General features: G+C 36.8%; 1 protein-coding gene across 5 annotated transcripts in view; it reads left to right on the top strand.

Annotated features, from left to right (window-relative positions):
* LOC128674868 (uncharacterized) overlaps window positions 1-22,099 on the top strand; it is a 59,747-nt gene that overhangs the window by 32,807 nt on the left and 4,841 nt on the right. For all 5 annotated transcript variants that reach the window (XM_053753841.2, XM_053753838.2, XM_053753842.2 and 2 more), the window contains 7 exons: window positions 67-1,198; window positions 1,417-1,634; window positions 1,826-2,093; window positions 3,471-3,575; window positions 3,851-4,093; window positions 4,393-4,532; window positions 20,963-21,055. In XM_053753841.2, the coding sequence (XP_053609816.1) occupies window positions 67-1,198; window positions 1,417-1,634; window positions 1,826-2,093; window positions 3,471-3,575; window positions 3,851-4,093; window positions 4,393-4,532; window positions 20,963-21,055 (2,199 nt within the window). The remainder of the gene's footprint in view (window positions 1-66; window positions 1,199-1,416; window positions 1,635-1,825; window positions 2,094-3,470; window positions 3,576-3,850; window positions 4,094-4,392; window positions 4,533-20,962; window positions 21,056-22,099) is intronic.

Below are 22,099 nucleotides of genomic sequence, written 5' to 3'. Positions count from 1 at the left end.
AACACTAAGCATGCTTCTTATTATTATGTCATGCTCTATTGTACTCATTCGATTTCTAATTTTCAGTTGGAAAAGGTCGTGGGATACGAGCAGCGACGACGCATAAGATCGCAGATACGAGTCGCTAAAAAGAAGTGTGAAGAACAGTCGGAAACTACCACACAGACTAGATCAACTAAACAGACTACAGTTACCATTACTAAAAATATATCTACTGAGAGACTGTCCCAGAACCGATCTCCTGAACGGAAACAGAAATCGACGCCACAGAGAACACTGTCACCGTTAAGTCACGTTAAAACTACTCCACAAAAAAATGGCGATGATATTGACCGACCTAGAGATTCTATAATAAAACCGATGACTAATGGCCATTCCAAAGAAACAGTGATAAAAATAACAGATAAACATCACAGACGGTTAAGTCCTGAAAAACTTGCGCCAAAAATGACGACAAGAACAAAGAGCCCCTTGCGTCAACTGAGTCCAGAAAAGAAAACAAGACCTCTGTCTCCCAGTAAGATAGCCAGCCCTAAACCGAAACAAAACAAATTTAATGAATACGCGTCGGCTTATATGAAGAAAGTTGGATTGAATGAGAATGATAAAATAAAATTCGCGGAAACTAAAACCAAAAAATCATCTGATATAGGAGAACAGAAAACTGTGAAAGGAGTCGAGGAACGAAAAGTATTGCAGACGAAATCCACCTCTTCAATGAAACATAACATGACGGAGAGGACATCATCCAAGGATATTATAGTCACAAATGGAAAAAGGTCACCATCGCCGGCCAAAAAGCGCAGTCCTGAACGCCAGCACGAAGTTCACGTTGACACACGTCCGCGATCTCCGAGCCCAATTTTGAAGCGGCAAAAATCTGAAACGGCTAATAAAGAAACTATAATAAAATCTGTATACGATATTGAGAAGAAGATCCAGTCAAAACCCGCGCAAGAAGAGAAGCCGTCGTGGGTAACTAATAGAAATTTGAAAAAGATAACGTCAGAGACTCGAACGTTTAGTAGTAAGAAAATCGAAGCTGACAAGCCGAAGTACAGGGCTCCTAGTCCTTCCAAAGTAATTTCCAAGCCTATAGACGTCATCACATCGAGCTATGGCCCGGGGCCGTTGGATGCTGATGGCCGTCCGTTGTTTGGCATCAAGGCGCTGAGAAATGGCGCCACTAACTACCAAGGTATGTGTGATTCATATGTCATTTACTAAATAAACATTTACTCAGGTGGATTAAGCATCATGCGAGAAATGTGTCACTTTGTTTCATCATAACGTAATACGCAGTCTACAAGTTCTAGCGAGATAGATCCAATTGTAACTGTTACGATAAAAAGTAAATTACTGAATCTTGTGCAAAATTGAAGGTCGTAGTTTCTGAAACATGTTTTTTCGGCGCAGTGAAAGGCACGGTGGTTCGGCAAGAGTTCCACTCGCGTAACGGCGGCGAGCCCGAGGGCAGCGTGTCGGTGACCGCGTACTCCAGCGCCCCGGAGGAGCTGGAGCGCCTGCTGGCCGCGCAGGGGGAGCGCCCCTCCAGGCTGCACGGCCTGGCCGCTATCACCACCACCAAGAAGTTCGGTGGAGATACTGGAACCAGTTACAAAGAGGCGCATACAGTAAGCCACATGCTTTACAAATTCACTAATTTATTTATTAAGTTTCACTAATAAATAAATAAAATCAGCAAAAAAAAAACATTAAAAAAATTACGCAATAACAGAAGGTCAAATATCACAATTGTTAAACAGCCTACTTAAGAGAAACAATAGTATACCGTAATTCACATTTTGTACTTCATTTTGTCCAGAAAGAGGAGCGGGCAGCCTTGGAGCAGTTTACGCACCACGACCGCCGCGTCGCCAGCAGTCGAGTGGAGATCCCAGACCAGGCTTCACAACAGGATAGGCTAGCCGACCGACGGGGACTGGTGGAGAAGGAAGATAGAATAGAGAGGAGGCAGATGGACAACGAGAGAGCGGAGAGGAGAGGCGTGCGGGAGGAGAGAAGGGAGGATCGGAAGACGGTCAGGCAGAGCTCCGTGAAGTCTCTCACAGAGAAATACATTAAGAGTGCTAGTGAGTATTTGTTATCATAAACAATTTATTTTATTTTATAAGCCACAAATAGGCGTACAAAATAAGTGCTTATATTTAACTAAGATAATGATTTTTACAAATTAATCATGTCAAACGAAATTAAATCATTTAGAATATATAATTTGGATTCTATTCATTGCCTTGTACTGATAGTGCCACTGCCTCGTCACTTGCTTTAATCAAATACAAATTTCTGATTACCGAGTATTAACTACAGAATATAGAAAGCATGGATTTAATAAATACTTTGTACAACAAGGACCTACTAACTCCATGATAGAATGTTATTCATTGTGACAGCTCTCTCTACAAACTACGTTGTCAATTTGGCCCGCTCCCAATTGAAAGTATTTCGATATAAACATTGTACCGATCTCTCACACGCTTCAGAATTGTGTGTTTGAAATTCGAACAAAATATTGTAAACTCTTGTATTTTTTAAAATTCGAAGTATAAAATAAAAAACAAACAAATCATCGTTGCAAGTTTATTTGTTAGACAAATTAAACCCCCGACTTTCAATATTCTTTTGAATGACTGAACAGATTTTGATCAAACATATCTAAAAACCATCGCATAAAAATTAGGAATCAAATAAAAAAACCGCAACCAAATCGGTTCAGCCGTTGATGAGCTATGCTGTCACGTACACAGACACTCCTCTTTTTGCCTAGGGGTTTAAAAAAGAAATGACTTAATATTGATATAGGTACAATCTGATAGAAGACGAGTAAGATTCAGAAGACAACCTAACACTTTTCGATCACAGGTCACCTACGTATTTCTTTTTCGTAATTAATACTTTTTTCATGAAATCTTTCACCATTATTTGAACATGTGAAATCCACATTCACGGCAATAACTATATAAGTTTAGTAACTGGCGGTTGCGTGACGTTGCATTACCAGCTATTAGGTAACCAGTTACATACGATCACCAAGCGAAGAATCATTCAGTTTGTGATCGGTACCGTACCTGCATGTGTTGTGTTGTGTACATACTGTATATTACAAAATAACTGTTTATTTGCACAACAATATGACACCTAATCAAGTGAGACAAACAGTCAGAAGCTTTTTAGAATATCGTCAGAAAGGTTGAACTACCTCGTTTTATATACATTGCAGATTTCCCTTACTATAAAAAAAGCTCACATAAAAACATGGCACGCAAGGCACGTTCGTACTTCTGCGTGCTTAGTTCGGGACATTGGGGTTCTCAGAGCGTTTTGACTGACAGAATTAGATGAGAGAGACCTCTCTCATACAGATGACTTTTGTATAAAAGGCTTTACTCTGCTAAATACATAGGAAGCATTCAATTTGCCTAAGAATAAAATGTATCGTTTGCCACCAGGCGAGACCAGCAAGACGGAGCGCAGCGCGTACCCCAAGGCTGGCCTGATCCTGCGCACCGCCACTATGAAGGACAGCGTCTCCAGCGACTCCTCAGCACACGCTGGTACGATGCACTAGTCTCAACTAAACTAAATGCTAACGGATAAAATTATTAACAACACCTCTCGGATCCCATACTACTTGCCATCGCCTAAGGCTGCATATATTTTTATCATTCTTTGTATCTTATTCTATAATTTTTGATGTATATATAGATCAGATTAACCTGAATAGAAGGATTTTGTATTTGAGACCTCAATTTTAGTTGACGATATCGATCAGACTTCGACGAAGTACTAAGTAGTACATCGTTAGGAATAAACATCACATCTTCTACAGGTCTAGCCCGAACCGACAGCGAGCACAGCCTCGCGTCAGTGGAAGACGTCATCACGGACAGTAACCGGACGTCCGTTACGACGACTGACAGAGACGGCAGGACAATCACCACCACCACGGACAGAGATGGCCGGACGGTGACCACGACGAGGAGTATCAAGGAAGAGCGGTCGTTCTTGGACAGCAGCACGAAGGTGTCGGGGGTTCAGGATATCTTAACCAGGATGAAGAACGCTGATATTGGTGAGTTGTCAAGCTAAATAGCTCCTTTTAGCTGTACCTGAGATGAATTGAATGACATCGAATAGTCCCAAATTAAGCCAAAATTGGTATCTGGCGCAAACCCTGATTGTCAAGAGATTTGTAACATCGCTCGCTGAAGCAATTCAGTCAACTCAACCCTTAGATCAGCTCGTGAGAAGTGTTTTTGTATAGTCAATGTTCTTGTATAGTCAAGGTTTTCCAAACGTTGAGATGAAGGCAGAAGCTTAACTAAGCTGTGTAATTATGTACGTGTCGCTAAATGCTCCATTTCTTCTCAGTGATCCAAGAGGGGGACACGACTGAAGACACGGAGGCGCGAGCACTACTGAACAAGTTCCTGGGAGCCACGGTGCTGATGGCGGGAATGCAGAGCTACGTCAACGACCAGCCTTCGGGAAAGCTCGTCATCAAACAACAGGTCAGTCGTATATCTTAAACACTGCTGCGGAAAAGTTTTCGTGTTCTCTTCTTATGTGCAGGCGCCGCTGCTTCTATCACGCACGATACTTTTGACGACGTTGTGAAGACGAACTGCAAAGTTATTTTAGTATGTTTGAAATTCACATAACCACCTGGCTGTAATCGCGACAGGGTTAGACTGAAAAATACATTTAAACATCTTGACCAAAAGATATACACCTACATAAATATATAGATAGCGTAATGTGCCAAAACCTTGAGCTCTTCCCATGTATCCAATTCTACATAGGTTGTTATTTTCTTGTATTAAAGTAACTGTTCTTCGTGTACAATTTATAGTCGTTTTTTAATGAACTTCGATGGAATTAATACAAAAATAGCCTGACATTTCATTCTCAGCTTTTCCGCAAAGTCATCCACGTTTTGGCAAAGGCCAATGTCCAGCGAGCGCCGCGCGAAAGTTGGCAACATGGCTAGGATATGCAGCTGTATTAATGTTACTACATGGACGTCGTTAGTATCATCCTACAAAATGTCAGTGTTCTAATTACTTAGTGACTGTCGTTACAATATTAACTATGTTTATAATCTGTCCATGTCTAAATAGGTACCTACCGTTTTTCACACGTCTAGAAAGAGAGTAGTCTCTAGCATCTTAGACTCAAACCATCTGTAAACATTATTTAGCGATAAAACACTATTTTCATAAACTACTTTTTATCCCCACTGAAAATACTTAGAATATAATTTCGTTGTTCTATCAGTATCAAAAATATTCGTTTGGTGCAATCTGCACTAGAGCGTGCGCATAGTTGCTAAGAGCATTCGTGTACACGAAACATTCAAAAAGCTCTTGAAGAATGTTCAAACTCTTTTTTTTTTAGTATAATCGCTGCTCGATCAAAATAAGCATGCTTTTGAAATCTGTTCGTTTCGTATAAATTGATCTATAGAAAGCTGAAAAGAATCGGGAACTACTACTAACGTTCGTACAAGCCGCACGCAACAGCAACAGTCGTCATTATCATAGCGACGCTCTTAACAGTGGGCTGGGCTTACATTGCTCTCTCTATAGCTAATTGCTTGACTTCCTGATACAATACGCACATAGAAAGTAGAGAAATAAGACGAGGCCCAGGAAGACCAAGAAAGAGGTACATCAGACAAACATACTCAGTGCAAATATATAAACCCTAAAGATCAAATTACATGCGATTTAGCACAATTTCTTCAGTACGCCAATACATCTAAATGTTTACATCTCGACAGTATGTCTATCGACAGATGTGATATAAATATTGCGTGTGGTTTATGGTACTTGCCACACGTGGTGAGCGCCACGCATTTAATATCTAAATATCTGCTCAGTAATAGGTACTCTAGTAGTACAGTTCTAGTAACAGTTTAGTTAAGAGGAGCTCAAACATAGGTACATAGAGAAAACCTAGATATGATCTAACGTTTGAACAAACTCTGTTTATGGTCTAACGCAGGTCAACATCCTAAGTTCGATAGAAAATTTTAGGCCATAGGTAGATTTGCTTTCACGTAGACATCGTCAAAGAACCTAAGCTAACTGCCGAACAACAAATATAATTACTGGCCAATCATTACGTTAAAAAAATACTATTTTATTTATATGGGGCTAAACGACCACTATTGATATAGTTCTCTTTTTTTATTGGGTCCCGCTCGCCACAAAACAATGGTTTTATGAATGAAGCTTGCCTGTTTTGTATGTTAGTGTATAATGACTTTTGTATTACCTATTTAAGTTTTTAAATTTATTTTTACGCACAAAGGTTTTCTCACCCACTTATTTATTTACTACACAAGTCCATAGCATCTCCCATAGTAAACAAAAGCTCCGACAGGTTTGTAAATTGTAAGACGCAAAACGTCAAGATTGCCGTTTTAAGGCACGGAGACGAAAACGCGCACCGGCAAAAATAACACGCGCAGTCGCCGGCATTTCACTTCCCACCTTGCTCAAACGTCACAACACACTGTGATCTTCACGCGAATTTCAACTTTAACGGCCACAGTGTAAGTGCAGTTAGAGAGAAAAGTCGTTTGGTAGCGACAAACGTCTATATTGGTCAATTTGACGTCATGGACTTGCGCGAGCGCAGTCAAACCCGCGCTCTCTAGCCGGTCGGACCAAACCCGACCCGATTTGGGAAATACCATAATAATGGTATAAAAATTACCAAAACTAGTATACTATAGTGCAGTACCGTAGACAGCGGTTTAGGCAATATAGTGATAAAGGATTTCCCGCCTTCAATTTTAGGTGAGTTCTTTTCTTTTTTTGTATTTGAAATTCAATTTATTTTTTTTATTTTATCTTCTTTTCTTTCTTTTATTTTATCTTATTTTTTTTATCTTATAAGAAATAAATGATATAATTAATTTATTATAATCAATCTCCGCTTTTACGTTACAATTAAAGTTAAATATTACTTAGCAGTATGCGGTACGATGCATGAAACCTAATGTACATACATTTTAATGGTGTTAAATTGACAAAACCCTACATCTACCTTACCTACTGAAACAATAAATTAAACAGATCGGGATGATCGTATCTTATCTTTTTAACCAGAAATTATATTTTTTGCTTTAACAAACATATTTTACCTAGGTATCCCTATGTTCTCAAAATAAGAATCTTAGGAACATTGGCATTTGGGATAACTTCGAAGATAGTCTGCAAATACATGGTCATCCAAATACGACACCCGATCCGAAACTCAAACACCTGAAGTGCTCCAATCAAAATAACCGCGGCGCCTGTCGAGCCTGACATTGTGTTCACCATCGAGCTTCAAGGCGAACTCGATGTGTCACGGCATTCCTAGGAAGTTGTATTTGAAACTATAAAAACTAGAGATAGTGCGACAGAATATTCTGACGATTAATTGTTGATTTAATTTGAATAGTACTTAACCCATAGCTAAGACTAATGCTTATACAATTCAAAGATCTCCATTAAAATAAACGAGCCGAAAGCATCATGCCATAATAGTATTGCATTGTCATTCGATTTGGGCGAATTAAACATCAGTCGACTCAATGCAAAATTTCATTTTTCGTTGGTACCGGCGAATAAAAGCTATTGCAATTACTGGTACCGTAGATACCGCACATCGTAACGTGTCTTCGACGTAAATGACTTCACTGCTTATTTCGACGTCCGCATTTAATTTTAATGCCATATAAAATTCCACATCCGCAAAAAAAAATATTACATTATGCACTTTTAGATTGACATATGACATAGACAATATTATATTTAGTTCCAGATATGACAAGTATTTTCTCGCATAAAATTGGATTATCGAAAGTATAATGTTATTCTTCGGTTGGGATAGTTTCTTTTCTCATCGTTTCAGCGTTTTCCCAATTGATTGACCACTTCTGGCAGAACCAGACACAAAGGACATGATCAGACTTTTACGGCCACTATATACTTTATCCATACAAACAAAAATGCATGCTCTTGAAGTTGTCTATAAAGCTGTAAACTTAATATTATTTGCCTACACGAAATGAAAGCATAGTTTTTCTTGTATTTTGAGAAATAATTACTTACCTATCTGATTTGGCTTTTATCCCTTACAATATCTAATGTATAGGCAAGTCTGTATTTACGTTTATCTAACTTAATGAGGGAAAAAACATTCATATCGTTATTTCGTTAGTGACACTAATTATGATGACATGACAAGTATCGGGATCATTGACCTCTCATCCACTGTGATTCACTGTGCTTCCACAGACTTCTCGGAAGCTCCACCTCAAAAGCTCGGAAATTATGAGCTTTCCGACGAAACCGACGACATGGATTTTACTAATTAATTTTAGAGTCAAAATGTTCCAAGAACAACATCAGATGAATTTGCACGATTCTCTTCAGAGTAAGAATTAAAATCTGTTTGCTGTCGTCATTTATTAAAATATGCGCTCAAACTGCACATATTTTAATAAATGACGACAGCAAACAGATTTTAGTTAAAAGAAAAGAAAGACTTAGGTTCTCAGACACGTTATAAAATTAAATGTTTCCAAAATTATTTATATGTCTTATTCTGTCTCTAAATTAAATATCTACAAAGTTTATACATTTTCTTGGAACACGCGAGGGGCGCGATTACGTCTCCATGACGTCGCGTCGTAATTTATACCACCGAATGATGTTGTGATTCTGTTATTAAAATGTTTTATATGTTCTAACTCAAGGTCAGGTTGTGTATTTTTAAAGAAGTTACAACATTTTCCCGTTCAACTCATTCATTTATAAGTCAATTCATGAAAATATATGGACGGCCTATTTCTGAGACACTAATAAGCGAATAATACCTATATATATCCTGACCCGTGGCAATGATGACGATAATATTTAAAATATTTATCATCATCAAATTTAGCCTTCATCAACACACTGCTGTGTTTTGGCTTCCCTTTTTGCGACACACATTTAAGAAAATTTAATTTTTTTTGACTGCGCCGTATATGACCGTAGGTTACAGATGCGGTCAAATACCGCGCGGTCAATTAGAATATTTAAATTTATTTGTATTTGTGTAATATAATTGTTTAAAAAGGCCTATCATTTTAACAAGCTGGAAACTAAAGTTCAATAAACTATACAGTAATAACTACATTATACCTACCTAAGTACTAGCCTACAGCCGTGCCAGTAATATAGATCATTGATTTACGGATGTCAATATCAGAAATAGAATAGTATTTATCTAATGAGCCATCGGCAGAAATAGACGCGTGTATTTAGCTTCAAACCGTTGAAAATAAAAGTGAATTAGTCTATAATATATTGGCAAAGATCGAATGAATGGAGCAGTTGATGTACTTGTTGCCAAGAGCATATGTTGCTGAAATCAACAGAGACAATGTAGTATAATATTATAATAACCTGATGATGATTCATGATTTTTTCTCTTAAACTTTGCCTGCTTACCTTTGACGATCTATTTAATTTTATTAAGTGTTTTCCTGCCTTGCCAACAAGCCTCATAGGTACATATTACTGTTTCTGACTTGAATACCTATAACCTCTAAAATTAGGTTTAACTAGGACTAACCACCACTCGACTGTGGCGTGTGGTCCCGACCACTCCAAATCATCTCGTGAATGTCGTTGGTGCGAGTAGGTAACAGTGGATAGGCCATCCCCATAGAGGGTTGACATTGACGTCAGGCAGGCAGCCGGTTATAGAAGCATATCCAAATCTTTAAAAAAACGCGAACCTAGACTGGCAGGGGACAGGCAAGTCAGTAAAATACCAGCATAGTCATCAACTGTGACATGCCTGCCGCTCTCGTGCCGTCATGTTTTCAATAGAAATTGCCCCTATTTATGCTTGTCATCACCTCGCTTTCATGCACGGAGACCACAGACACCTATCTTTATTACTTCACTGTAGCAAACAAATAGGATTTCTTTCGGCAGCAGTTTGGCCCACGTCCCATGCAAGTCTCGTAATCTTTTTGAGAAATATATCATATAATATATAATTTCATTACAACCTCATTTTGACGTATCAGCTTGAAAAGCTGCCTCTCTACTAAACAATTATTATAAAGATTTTCCTTCTTTGTTTGATTAATATAAAAAGTGTCGTTTAGTTATGAAAATGAAGAAAGACCATCAAATCTTATTGTCTGGTTTTCTTTACGCAACTTTTTGTCTAGTCTTATTTGTACAAATTAACCAGTCTAATCTAAATTTTAAAATCTTATTCAACGGATCAATCTAGACTTAGACATTCCTTGTATTCGCCACCAAACCTTGCTTGCTCATCTATCTAGAAGCAATGTTGTTCACCTCCACATCTCGAAGCAATCAATAGGAAACCCGACCCGTGGACGTTGTTACTCTCCTTCCGATTTTATAGGAATCCGCGCCAAATATACCTCCCAACTGGGTCAATTGCTTGTAAACGTGCGGAACAGCGTGATGACGTCACTTGGCTGTAAAGGAAAGCAGATACTGCGTTAGAAAATGTAACTGCCAACACCATAGATCGACAAAAAAAATTGCTAGATTTACTAATACCTAAATAATAAAACAATAGGTTATAATTATGTCGATATTTTGAGTGAAGGCACATTTTTAAACATTACTATGTGTACAAGATTAGACATAATATTGTAGTAAAATTGTTGATTGGGTGATTATTGCTTGGTTCACCAAGCAGTGGTTTAACTGTCCCAAACCTAAATAATGAAGGTTTTTCTTCATTATCATAAAATTCGACATTAAATTGTTTGAAGTAGCTGAATTCTGAGAACGACTAAGTATAAATTAATCAATTGTTTAAAAAACATAAATTGCTTATAACAAACCTATTGTTATAAGCAATTCACTGCACAATGTATGATGAATAATTGACATATTATATTATACTAGTATGAATATAGTACTTGTATCATGTGCTGTAGAACCAGTAACGTTAGATAAAAGCGTAAATAAAAGATGTTTAATTGCAGAGAAACTTCGCGAGATGCGTATTTGTAGTTATGAAAGTAAATGTGAATAAATCTTCCATTCAAACCTCCGGAACTAGGGTCACCTCTTCTCCTTTACGTGCTCTCTCGTGCATTTTATTTATTAATAATCCCGTCGCCTTTTTCAATTATTCGTTATCCGTCAACTCTTATCCCTCTTTGTGTGAAGTCTCCTCCGCTTTTAACATAAAAGTCTACTTCATTTTTTTCTAACTGATGTAAACATATTTTATTTTTAGCCATATCCTTCTTATTCCTGTGATGGTCCAAAACAAACAAAAAGTCCAAAAATCTTAAAGGGCGCCAAGTGGCAACCCTGGTCGATGTGCGACTCCCCGTGGGCTTCTGCGAGAGTTATCATCGTCCTCCGAAGCCTGAGTAATGAGCTGAATGTAATGAGCTCCGGTCACAAGCCACGCCCGGGTCTCTTTAATATCAAATACTTGTTATGCGAAACTTTCAATCGCTGCGTAACTACGTATTTTTTAACAAGAAGATCGGTTTGAATTACGATGTAGAACATAGGGTACTTTTCATCCCAGGAAAATGAATGACCCCGTGGGAATTTAGTGCTGGCGAAACCGCGGGCAAAAGCTAATCAAATATAGAATTTCCAATAAGTAGGTGCTTACTTACTTCCTATTTCTTTGGTATACTAAACTAAACTGATAAAATTCAACGCACGTACTTTAAACATCTTTGTAACATTTGGACGCGATACTGGCGAGACGATTCCTGTAAACGAAGACAAAGAAGACACAAAACGAATTAAAACAGCTGTTCCTGAAATCACACACAAAGGAGACAAAAAAAAATACGAGAAAACACTTCTTTGTCTGAAAAGTAGTGACATTTCAGCGAGTGTGCTTCACAGATCCCGCGCCAAATGCCAAATCGGGAGATGGAGGAAGCCAAAGAGCATATAACCGTTTGGAGGAAGCAGAAGGTCGTTACCCGCTAGGTGCGCAGATTGGCGGACGACCAAGTCGCGTGTAACTCTGTACTACTGACACCTCTGACTTTTAACAAATGGGTCGCGGTTTTTATCTGGATTCAACGCGTCGTAGATCATGTCTACCACCAGACGATGTTGCAAGTATATTTTATCAATGCTCCATTATTATACATATTTTGCATCAAAATTAAGTATGCTGTTCATATTTGTTATCCTCACAGATACAATTTTAATAATTTTTGGACCTCTAGACATATATTGGCGTCAATGAAATAGGTATGATTTCAAGGTTAGATAGTAACTTGGATGTTTATTGAACCTACATACAGAAGATATCAATGTATTCGCATATATTTATAAGTGCGCTTTGATAATACTTATAAATAATGAAATATCACTTTAACAGTATATTTGAAGAAAGATGGAAAGAAAATCTAACAGGTCTCTGATTTTTCGCAGAAAAGAAATTATGAGATGATAATGCATTGGAAGACGCTCCTACGAGCAATTAGACTGCATCATTATGAGCAGCGAGGCGTGAGTCGAGTCCGGGTCTCCATGGTAGTGGGTTTTGTAGAACCAATTTAAAAAATTAAAATGGCTGGCCATCAGCCCGTGGAAACGCGAGATTTGCGATCTGTTCTCAGTATTTCATGCTTTGTTGTTGAGCGCATATTAGTGTTTCTTATTCCGCATTCCAAGCATTAAAACATATTAAGTACCGATTACTATCTTCCCATCTGATAATCTAACTATATACGTACCTTATGTTTACGGCCACGGGTCCTTGGTCAGGTGGTAGTGCTAAGCTGTCAGTCAGATAAATTTGAGATGATTTCGAACACTAGGGTTACGGTACGAACCAATACTAGAACAGTGAAATTTCGTTGTAGTCAAGTTATTTTTTGTTATAAATAAGAGATTTGAAATTTGCTGTTGCATGCAGACTCTGTCCCGTTAATGATTAGTCATCCTGCGGAAAAGTTAATAAATTTTAGTAGCTTAGGTGCTCGTAATTGTAAATTGAGAAAGAAAGCTTTTAATCACTGCCAATAAACAATATAGCAGTCAGTTTATGATAGTTTTCTTTCACAGTCATTCATTGGCAAGTCGTTACGACGGTCGTCATCTGGCGGAAAGAAAAAGCGACGTCAATAAATCGAGAATTGCTGTCATTATATAGTCGTAATGCCTGGTTTCTACAAGTGTATGAAATCTTTTTACAATCTAAAAATGAAAGCACTGATATAAAAACGTTACATTAATGAAAGTATTTTCGAGTATTGGACTATCGCTAAATTGATCTTATATTTGTTTACAATGGCGACAATCATTCTTTTTCATAAGATCTTTTCAAATTAATTGGCAGTAATTTGTTTTTCACCAAACCTTCCGACAGCATCATCAAAACAGCCCTCCAATAAATTTCTCCAACAGAATTATTCCAATTGACCGGTGACTATTCGTTGATATTTTCTCTATCTGCTGGGGATTGCAGGGCCCACCACGCGGACCCAATGCGGAATGAATTAGTAGAAGTACCTATAATATATTTTAGCATGATGTGGTCATCACAGCGTCGCGCGTCGTCGCATGCCACTGTTTGCGCTGTCGTCCGGAGCACGACGGCGACTCTTGGCTTTGCTCTGGATTCGACGCTTTCTCTCTATATTATACTTTTTATAACGTCACTTTCGATACTTTACGTGATATTTTCCTCATAAACTATACTAGTTCTGTAAGAAGTGAAGAATTTTGTAGAGAAGTAAATTCTTAATAACACTTTTATCTATACATACAAAAAAAAACTGTAAATGAGCCATGTCTATATAAAGGAGATATTAAAGAAAAATAATTATAGGAGATCTGGGATGGGACTAATGGAAGCCTATACAATTTTTATTTGTCTGTCTTTCTTTCTTTCTGTATGTTTCTTCAAGCATGACGCAGAAACTTCTTGATGGAATTTGATACTGTTTTAACAGTTACATAGCGGCTGGTCCAATTTAAATTTTGTATATAATAAAATCTGGAATACACATAGGGTACTTTTTATCCCACTACTCCTACGGAAGCGAAGCCCCGGGTCTCGGCTAATATTACATAAGTAGTTTATGTTGTAAGTAGAAATAAATCCTATATTTAAGTAAGTGCGTGTTTCCCAAACACATTATTAACGAGTTTTTTGTTCCGGTAGGCGTGAAAGCTTATTAAAAACTAATGAGATGCTGGCTCGAGAGCTTTAATTGATTTTCTATGTAAAACGTAGCGTGGTGGGTTTTATCTCAATGCTGGCATTGTGCAGATATTGTTTTTCTTTCGATAATTGTGATTTCTTGGAATATTTTTTTTTGTAAAATAATATTTATAAATAAATTCAATTTTTCTTTCAATCTTTACTGATATTAAAGCAGGGTATATTTTATTTTTATTTTAACGAATATACTCAAGAATACTAGAGCAATAATGATGATCAGAAAGAATCAGACCCAGAGATAGATTAGAACTCTAGCTGTGACAGGCTATTTATTTACCATGTACTTACGAAGTTACAGCGCAAGTGAAGTAATGTAAATAAAGTAAGAAGGTTTTGTATTAAGGATTTATATAAAAAGTACATAATCATTAGATACAGTACAGCTCACACCTCATCAAACACTACAACCACCCACAGACGCTGTCGGTGTAATAGCATATTATGCGGAGCGTCACGCGGCACGTGCTGCATTAACTTTTTGCTGCAATCTAGACCACGGTGTGAATTACTTTTTGCAAATCACGAAATCTTTACCGCCAGCCTATGCTTCGCACTTTATTCTAAGTTTTGACAATAGTATAGTCCACAGCACATAAATCTATACTAATTCATTGAAAATTCGCCGCTAATACCGCAGCTTAGCGCTCCATGGTAACTTGACGAACGGTTATATAGTAGTAATACAAACAATAGTACAAGAGCATTATAGAAATAGAATTAGTTTAATAATAGTGAAAACTGTATAAAAATCGGTTGTGTAATAATTTTTGCAAGTAACTATATAAGAAGATACCTAATATCTACAGACAGACGTAAATATCTACCAAAACTTTTATAGAATTTCTACTGTAATAGAAAGAAAAATAGCGTTATATACCATTTTTACAAGTTTATTCAAAACCCCCCTATCACCAGATCGTAAACCTCATATTGATCCCGTTAACCCACAAGTTTTTACGATTATTGTCTCGTAATATTGTAACGTTTATGATCGTCGCCAGTTGTAAAACGTATTCGTTGTTGTGGCATTTGATAAAGATATCGTTTTAGTGTGAAACAAAGTATATAATTGTATAAACATTCTCTTTAATTATAGCTATATAATCTAAGGTATAAACTTAATTGAATGGAATGTTCCATTATCCGTTTATCGCTTGAATTTGTGTTGTATTTCGACATACACTACTCATGACACTTCAGCTAACTACTAAAATGATCTACTTATATGTAAATCTGCTTCTAACTCGTGAATGCTGTTCTCAAACAAACTGTTGCATCATCGATTCTATATAAATTGCCCGAATCGATACCCATTAAATCGTCCTAGTTCCAATATGTTTACAGTACTTGTCAACAGTTGCATGCCTTGATCTCCCGATATAACCCGCCCACTTTTACAACGCTGTAAGAAACATTACACTTTAGTGTCATCATTTTCTTCATCGCTTTATTTAATGTAAATAGTCTAGTACCTACTTATTTTTCGTGACATTGATACATATTGGTGTTGTATGTTTTATAGTTTCGAGATTCGTGTATAGTACAGCCAAACCATTTAGTATTGGTTTTACAATTAATATACATGTAATTCTTTCACCGATTCAATTAAAGCGGTGGTGGTTAAGACGCCCGCCTGTGAATCGAAAGGTCCCAGATTCGAATCCTACTAGTGTCACATGAGTTTGTATACCAATCTGACTCATGTAGTTTTCATAGACCACCACTTACTTCCGGTGAATGTCACCACTAGCTTCCGATGAAAACATCATGAGGAAACCTGCAAACTGGTTGACCTGCACACTGGTTGATTATTATTAACTTGTGTGTGAAATGGAGAAGGCAAACCACTCCATTAATAATGCCAAGAAAGTTGTTGTATGTGTTTCATTCCACGTAATGACCATGACCCTCAGCCATGAGGAATACGACTATGAAGAAGAAGAAGAATTCTTTCACCACAATGTTTATATTACTAAGATTTACGAAGCAAAATGGATATTATTATTATACCAGAAGGCTTATCATGAAACAACACGTAGGTAGCACGTTATTAACATTCACATGCTGTGCCCATATCGTGTAAAAAAAGAGAGAACGTGTGTGGACGCAATTACGCTATGTGTTTTATGGTAGCCCCCCACTCCCCACCCATGAAGATCCCACTTCTGAAAAATCCAAGTATCGTATTGAGAAACGCGCCGCCGCTGTCACTGTCCTACTGACCACGGCCAGTCCAGCCCTGGCCTTCCACGGGCTCCAGCTGGTTACATAAGATATTGTAGTTACCGCCGAGAAGATCACTGGGCCACATTTTTGGCAGGTCACAACCGGACGCTACAGAAATACCCGCTGACGGCCAGTAGTTATTACAATGCGTTTCAGACAACTGATGGCTGAACTCATTTCATGTTCTTTGTAAAATGATTTGGTTTTATGAGCTTTTAAAGATTAATATGGTTTATTTTTTATTTCATAAGTAATATAAAATATATCAGAAAAAATATTAAGGTAGGTAATAAAATACTTACATTATGTTTCCTTTTTTAATACATAACATTCCTAAATACTTCATAATATTAACAAGGTATGTGTACAATTTAGATAACATTGTCTTTTTAATAAAATGTAAACTTGATTCATTATTTTTTATAAAAAAAATTTCAGCGCATTCGTTAACACATTAAGCTGCAGAAAATCGTTCAATAATTAACACTTTATTGAAGCCACAAAAACTCGGTCCTAATAAAAAAATATATTATTCGCTTGCCATGACATTTGAAATATATGAAAAATTGTGTCTTCTTTGTATCCACAAACATCATTAGTTGCGATGGAAAACTAGGCAATAAAGGTGAAAAGCCGGGCCCTTTACCCAACATTGTTACAAGCTAATAAGCTCTAGATACATGTTGTGGTTTAGCCGTAAACATTGTAATGTTACGGTTACTGTCCTCAGTCAACTTTAGTTAGTCTACTATTACAGCAGCCATATTCTCTAATATATATTCTACTCTAATTGACGTGTTCTTTACGAATACGTGTTCACTCTTAAAGGACACGTAAAAGCTTGCAGAATATTCCTTTATTTTTCAAGTTCTTTTTCGCTTATTCGATTTGGGCAGATTTTAATTTCGCCTGTTCCTCCTGTTCCGATATTTGTCTCTGTACCTACTCGCCGTCTTACTCCTGAAACTCAATTGTAATTTCTACTCTCCTAAAGAGATGAAATGTTCCACGTCGCTTCGGTTTCCATAACAATGCATTATTATCCCAACTCGTCTGCCAAGTTATCAGTATCAGAAAGTGAACACTTAGATATACGAATAAGACGTGGTAAATGCGCTGGCTCTGTTTCGTGACGCTGTTTATTATAAATATTTGTTTACATTTGAATCTCCGGTCCTGATGGCGGCGCTCCAAGAGTCCACACCCGGAACACGAGCGACCCAATTACCTGCTCCATAACCGGTCATTGCGCTATTTATGCGATGCGATGATTGGATCCAGTTTGGTGATTGATCATGATGGCAGCTATTACGAAGTAGCAGTTGGTAAAGTCTGAAAAATCAAGAGAACATGTTATAGCGCACTCGTTTGTGATCAGGGAGATTATCTGATCTGATCAGTCGACATATGATGTTGGTAAAGATGGCTGCATCGGTTGACTTCACTGATGGTTGTTAAGGCAGGAAGTTTCTGGAAGGACAATCATTTTATAGACAAATTCAAATTCAAATTCAAAATTCTTTATTCAATTTAGGATGATATACATCACTTATTGACGTCAAAACATAGACATACTTACTAGGTGTACTATAACGGTTGGACTGTATAAAGTTAGATGTGTTTTAGTTTCTAATATATATGAGTGCTACGCTTTTGCCCAAGTTCAACAATTCTCCACAGAAAACTGAGTACGACTCACCTTTCCTCTGCACGGCAGCTTTCCCAAATCCTCACGGCGGCCTCCGGGTGTTTGAACAGTGAAGATTGTCCAAAAAACTAGATTTTTCACAAAGCACATAAAAAAACACAGCGCACGGCGGGCGATCGCATTTGCAACTGAATTCCAGCACACAAGCGCCGTGGTGCGAAGGTGGCTGAAATAGGTACTTGCTAACCAATAGCACTGAATCAGCAAGTCAACTCAATATCTATGAAAAAATATCAAACTACGGGCTATAAATACGTAACACTAGGTGATGCGAATATATTCTTAAAGTTGCAGTTACAGAAGGTTAAAACAGGCAAATTCCAAGTCTCTGTGATTTGGAATTGTCCTACCAAAAAGTTGTTGACGAATCCGTCTCATTTTAACTTATAATATGAAGCATCAGCTTTGTACCATCTCAAATCAAAGACTTCCCGAATCGTTTATGCACACTCTTAATTTATAACAGATGCACGTCTGTTGACTCTCAACTTCAATCATCATAAGTATTTGATCTTCCATTAGCTTCGCCAACAGCGTGAATTGAAAATTAGGTCTGCGTCAATACGTCTAATGCCAATGTCACCTAAAGGTAAATATGATTATAATGATCTGAGGAGGCATGATTAAAAAAACATAAATTTGTAGCTTCAATCAGGTTCTCCACATACATAGGCGTGTAGGCAATCTTCAAGAAACTATATAAGTTTTATTATCGTTCACGTCGAGAAACGAGTGTTATTAAGAAAATACTTGAACAGTCGTGGCTAAAAAGCACTATTAAAATAGGAGGTAAATCTGTACACTGAGTAATTTAGCATTTGTTTATAGTCTTTGTTTGTCATTTGAAAATACTGAGTAAACAACCATCAATCATCAGCTTTTGTTCGAATCACACTAAGCTAACAAAACATTTTAGTTAGGTAGGACAAATGAAAATGTATTTAGTATTTATGTCTGCCGTAGAACCAATTTGTTTTAATACATCTTTAATTTTCTTCTATAACAAATATAACTCTAATTTTTTGAGCTGAATTTGTTTCTATGTCTTTGTTTCATGTTAAAACAGACAATAATTCAACGTGATTTTTGAAAATATTTGGAAGGGTGAAGAGTGATATAGGAATTTAAGAAATGATGAAAAATATTCTTCATTTCATATTAACTTAAACAAATATTAATAAATAAAAGTTTCTACACGTTGGACGAATATTTTAACGACAAAGATAAACAACTGACATTTGTAAATTCAAATATAATTATAATATTTCATTTTGACAGATGAAACAATAACCTGATGATAATTATTATAATTATGTAGATACTCACAAAATTATAAATCATCTATAATCCGTTTGCCATTTCTGATATTTTATTTTGATTCTTAATTTTAGTCTAATTTCTATTTTAAATTGCAATGCCCGACAGGGTTTACATTGTACCTAGATTATAATGACTGAGGTGACTAAGTTACTAAATTGACTTACTGTACATTGTAAAAAGCAATAAATAATTTGAATTGAATTGAATAGGCCATAATAACACCATGCTTTTAAAATGATACCTATACTACATTACGATTTAACGTACATTAACTACTCTGTGCGACAACTGTTCAGTGGTCTTGGCAATGTTTATAATGGCATCCAGATTTCATTTGGTCTAATCTCCATCCATCTCCAGTCCATCATTCTCACAGCCTACTTTAAATGTCATCACATTTAAAAATCATGCACAAGTCCAATATAAACACTCGTGGCAGTTGACGCGTGTGCGGTGTCTGTTTGTATGCGTCCTCATCTGCCAGTGACGCGTCAGCCGATGGTGGCACCTGCGCAGTTGCTACTACTTGAGGAGTGATTCATGATGGATCTAGCTTTATTTATCTGACCTTATATGGTAAGATTTGATTTGGTCGATTGAGTAGCATCTTCGTCGTATTAGAAAATTTTTGCCAATAATCGAGTGATTGTATACCAAATAAAATTTTTACTCTAATTGCTTCACCGTTGCCTTTTCACTGTAACTCCTTATTGTTAATTCAACTATCGATTTCTTAAGTCAAGATCTCTTCTCAACCAGTTTATTTATATTCATAATCTAATCATGTGTTTAACTTTGATCCCTCTATAACATCACGTACTTAAATAAAAATCTTAAAGATATTTTTACCCTCTCATAAAAAAATGTTAAATGATAGGTATATATCTGTTAAATGATATTTTATCTCAAAGCTTTAATTAACTCAGTAATGCGTATCGCATACGGTATCCACCGCACTACAAGGTTTTACAGACAGACCAATGTTATATCGAATAGATTAGATGTTACGCCAGTAGTAAAAATAAAAATAGATTCTCCGAAGGGCGGTCGGCGTTTTTACAACAAGGTCTTTTGCACTATCATAGTTTTCTTCTGCTATTCTTAGTTGAGTTAGCTGACGAAATATCTCTTTCGAAACTATTGGAGTTTAATACATGAGATAAAAATAAGAGATAGTTGCAAATGTCCCAAACGTCGAAAATTCATTTAAACCTAAGTCGCAACAAATTTCAATGCAGCCTTTTTTTCGAATACTTACGTCAATTAACATATGTGGACCTTATAAGTCGGACAACTAAGTGGATGAAAATCAAATTACATATCAGAAAATTGTTTTTTAAAAAGACCAAATCCCGACTAAATGCCCAAACATTCTTCCAAGACTACATTTGAATGAAGATAATGTTTGACAGTATACTCCCTTGTCCACAGGAGACAGTCCGCAGTGGTGGGCGAGTGACCAGCGACCGCCGCGCAGAGGTCGACATCGACCAGTGCTGGGACGAAAGGGTCCTCAGGAAGCTTGTGAGTAGTAACTGTCTTCCAACTAGACTGATAAAATGGTTTGATTAAAAGCTCATTAGGTCAAGTCTCCCTTACAGCACACTTATATTCTTTTAAATTCTAATTTCATTAGAAAATAGATTTTGCTGGCGTCTTCGTTATACAATGCATAATATTAGAGGCCTATAGGAGGAATCAGTGTGCACTGAATGATAAGAAAAACTATTTTTATTGAGTACCTACCTTTACATACCATATAAATTAAATTTTACGTAAAGTCTCAATAAATTAGTCTTCTTTGATCTATTATCGTTTCTTTACCAATGTAGTTACCACTCTTGTCTGAATGTATATCTAATTTTTCTACATCGCTTTAACTAATATAAATTTTGTTTATTTCAATGTAACTATCAAGTTTACTGCACCCTCTTAGTTCAATTCATTCTCTTAGCACCTAAAACTTAGCTGGAAGAAATATAAGGTGGACTCAGTTCGCCTTTGGTCTCATTTATATTTGAATACCTTGTTACAACTACAACTTATGATTCTTCTCTAAATGGTGCAATAAAGAGTTCATCTCAATTGTTACTCATACATATGAAGTAGTGTACCTTAGTAGTAACTAATCCAATAATAGCATAAAACGATACGAGGTGATTATGTTTCTCGTCTCACATTACATAACGCAGAGCCTTGGCACAAGCCTTGTCATTATCATGAATTACAAACTATTATCGAAAGCGAACTTCCGTCCGGCTTCCAGACAATCGGCGAGCTTGGGAGCTTAACCACAGTTATTATGGAAACTCGGAGCTCGGTCACGCGACTCTCACTTTCAATGAGACGAAACTGAAGTAGTTACGCATTATTTATCAATGGTGGACGAGACAGTAAAAGAAGACAAAGTTGACTTTGTCTTCTTGTCTTTGTCTTTTTGTCAGCTTTAGATAGAATCTTGCAAATGATTTTAATAATTACTTTAATATTTACTTTTGTAGGTTATTTATATTTCACCATCCCACACGCTGAACTGTCATCACATAAAGTGGGATACAGATAGGCTTA

Source organism: Plodia interpunctella, chromosome 13, assembly GCF_027563975.2.
Source record: "Plodia interpunctella isolate USDA-ARS_2022_Savannah chromosome 13, ilPloInte3.2, whole genome shotgun sequence".
Classification (NCBI taxonomy): domain Eukaryota; kingdom Metazoa; phylum Arthropoda; class Insecta; order Lepidoptera; family Pyralidae; genus Plodia; species Plodia interpunctella.
Note: the sequence above shows the minus strand (reverse complement) of the source record. Positions and strands in the feature narration are given on the sequence as shown.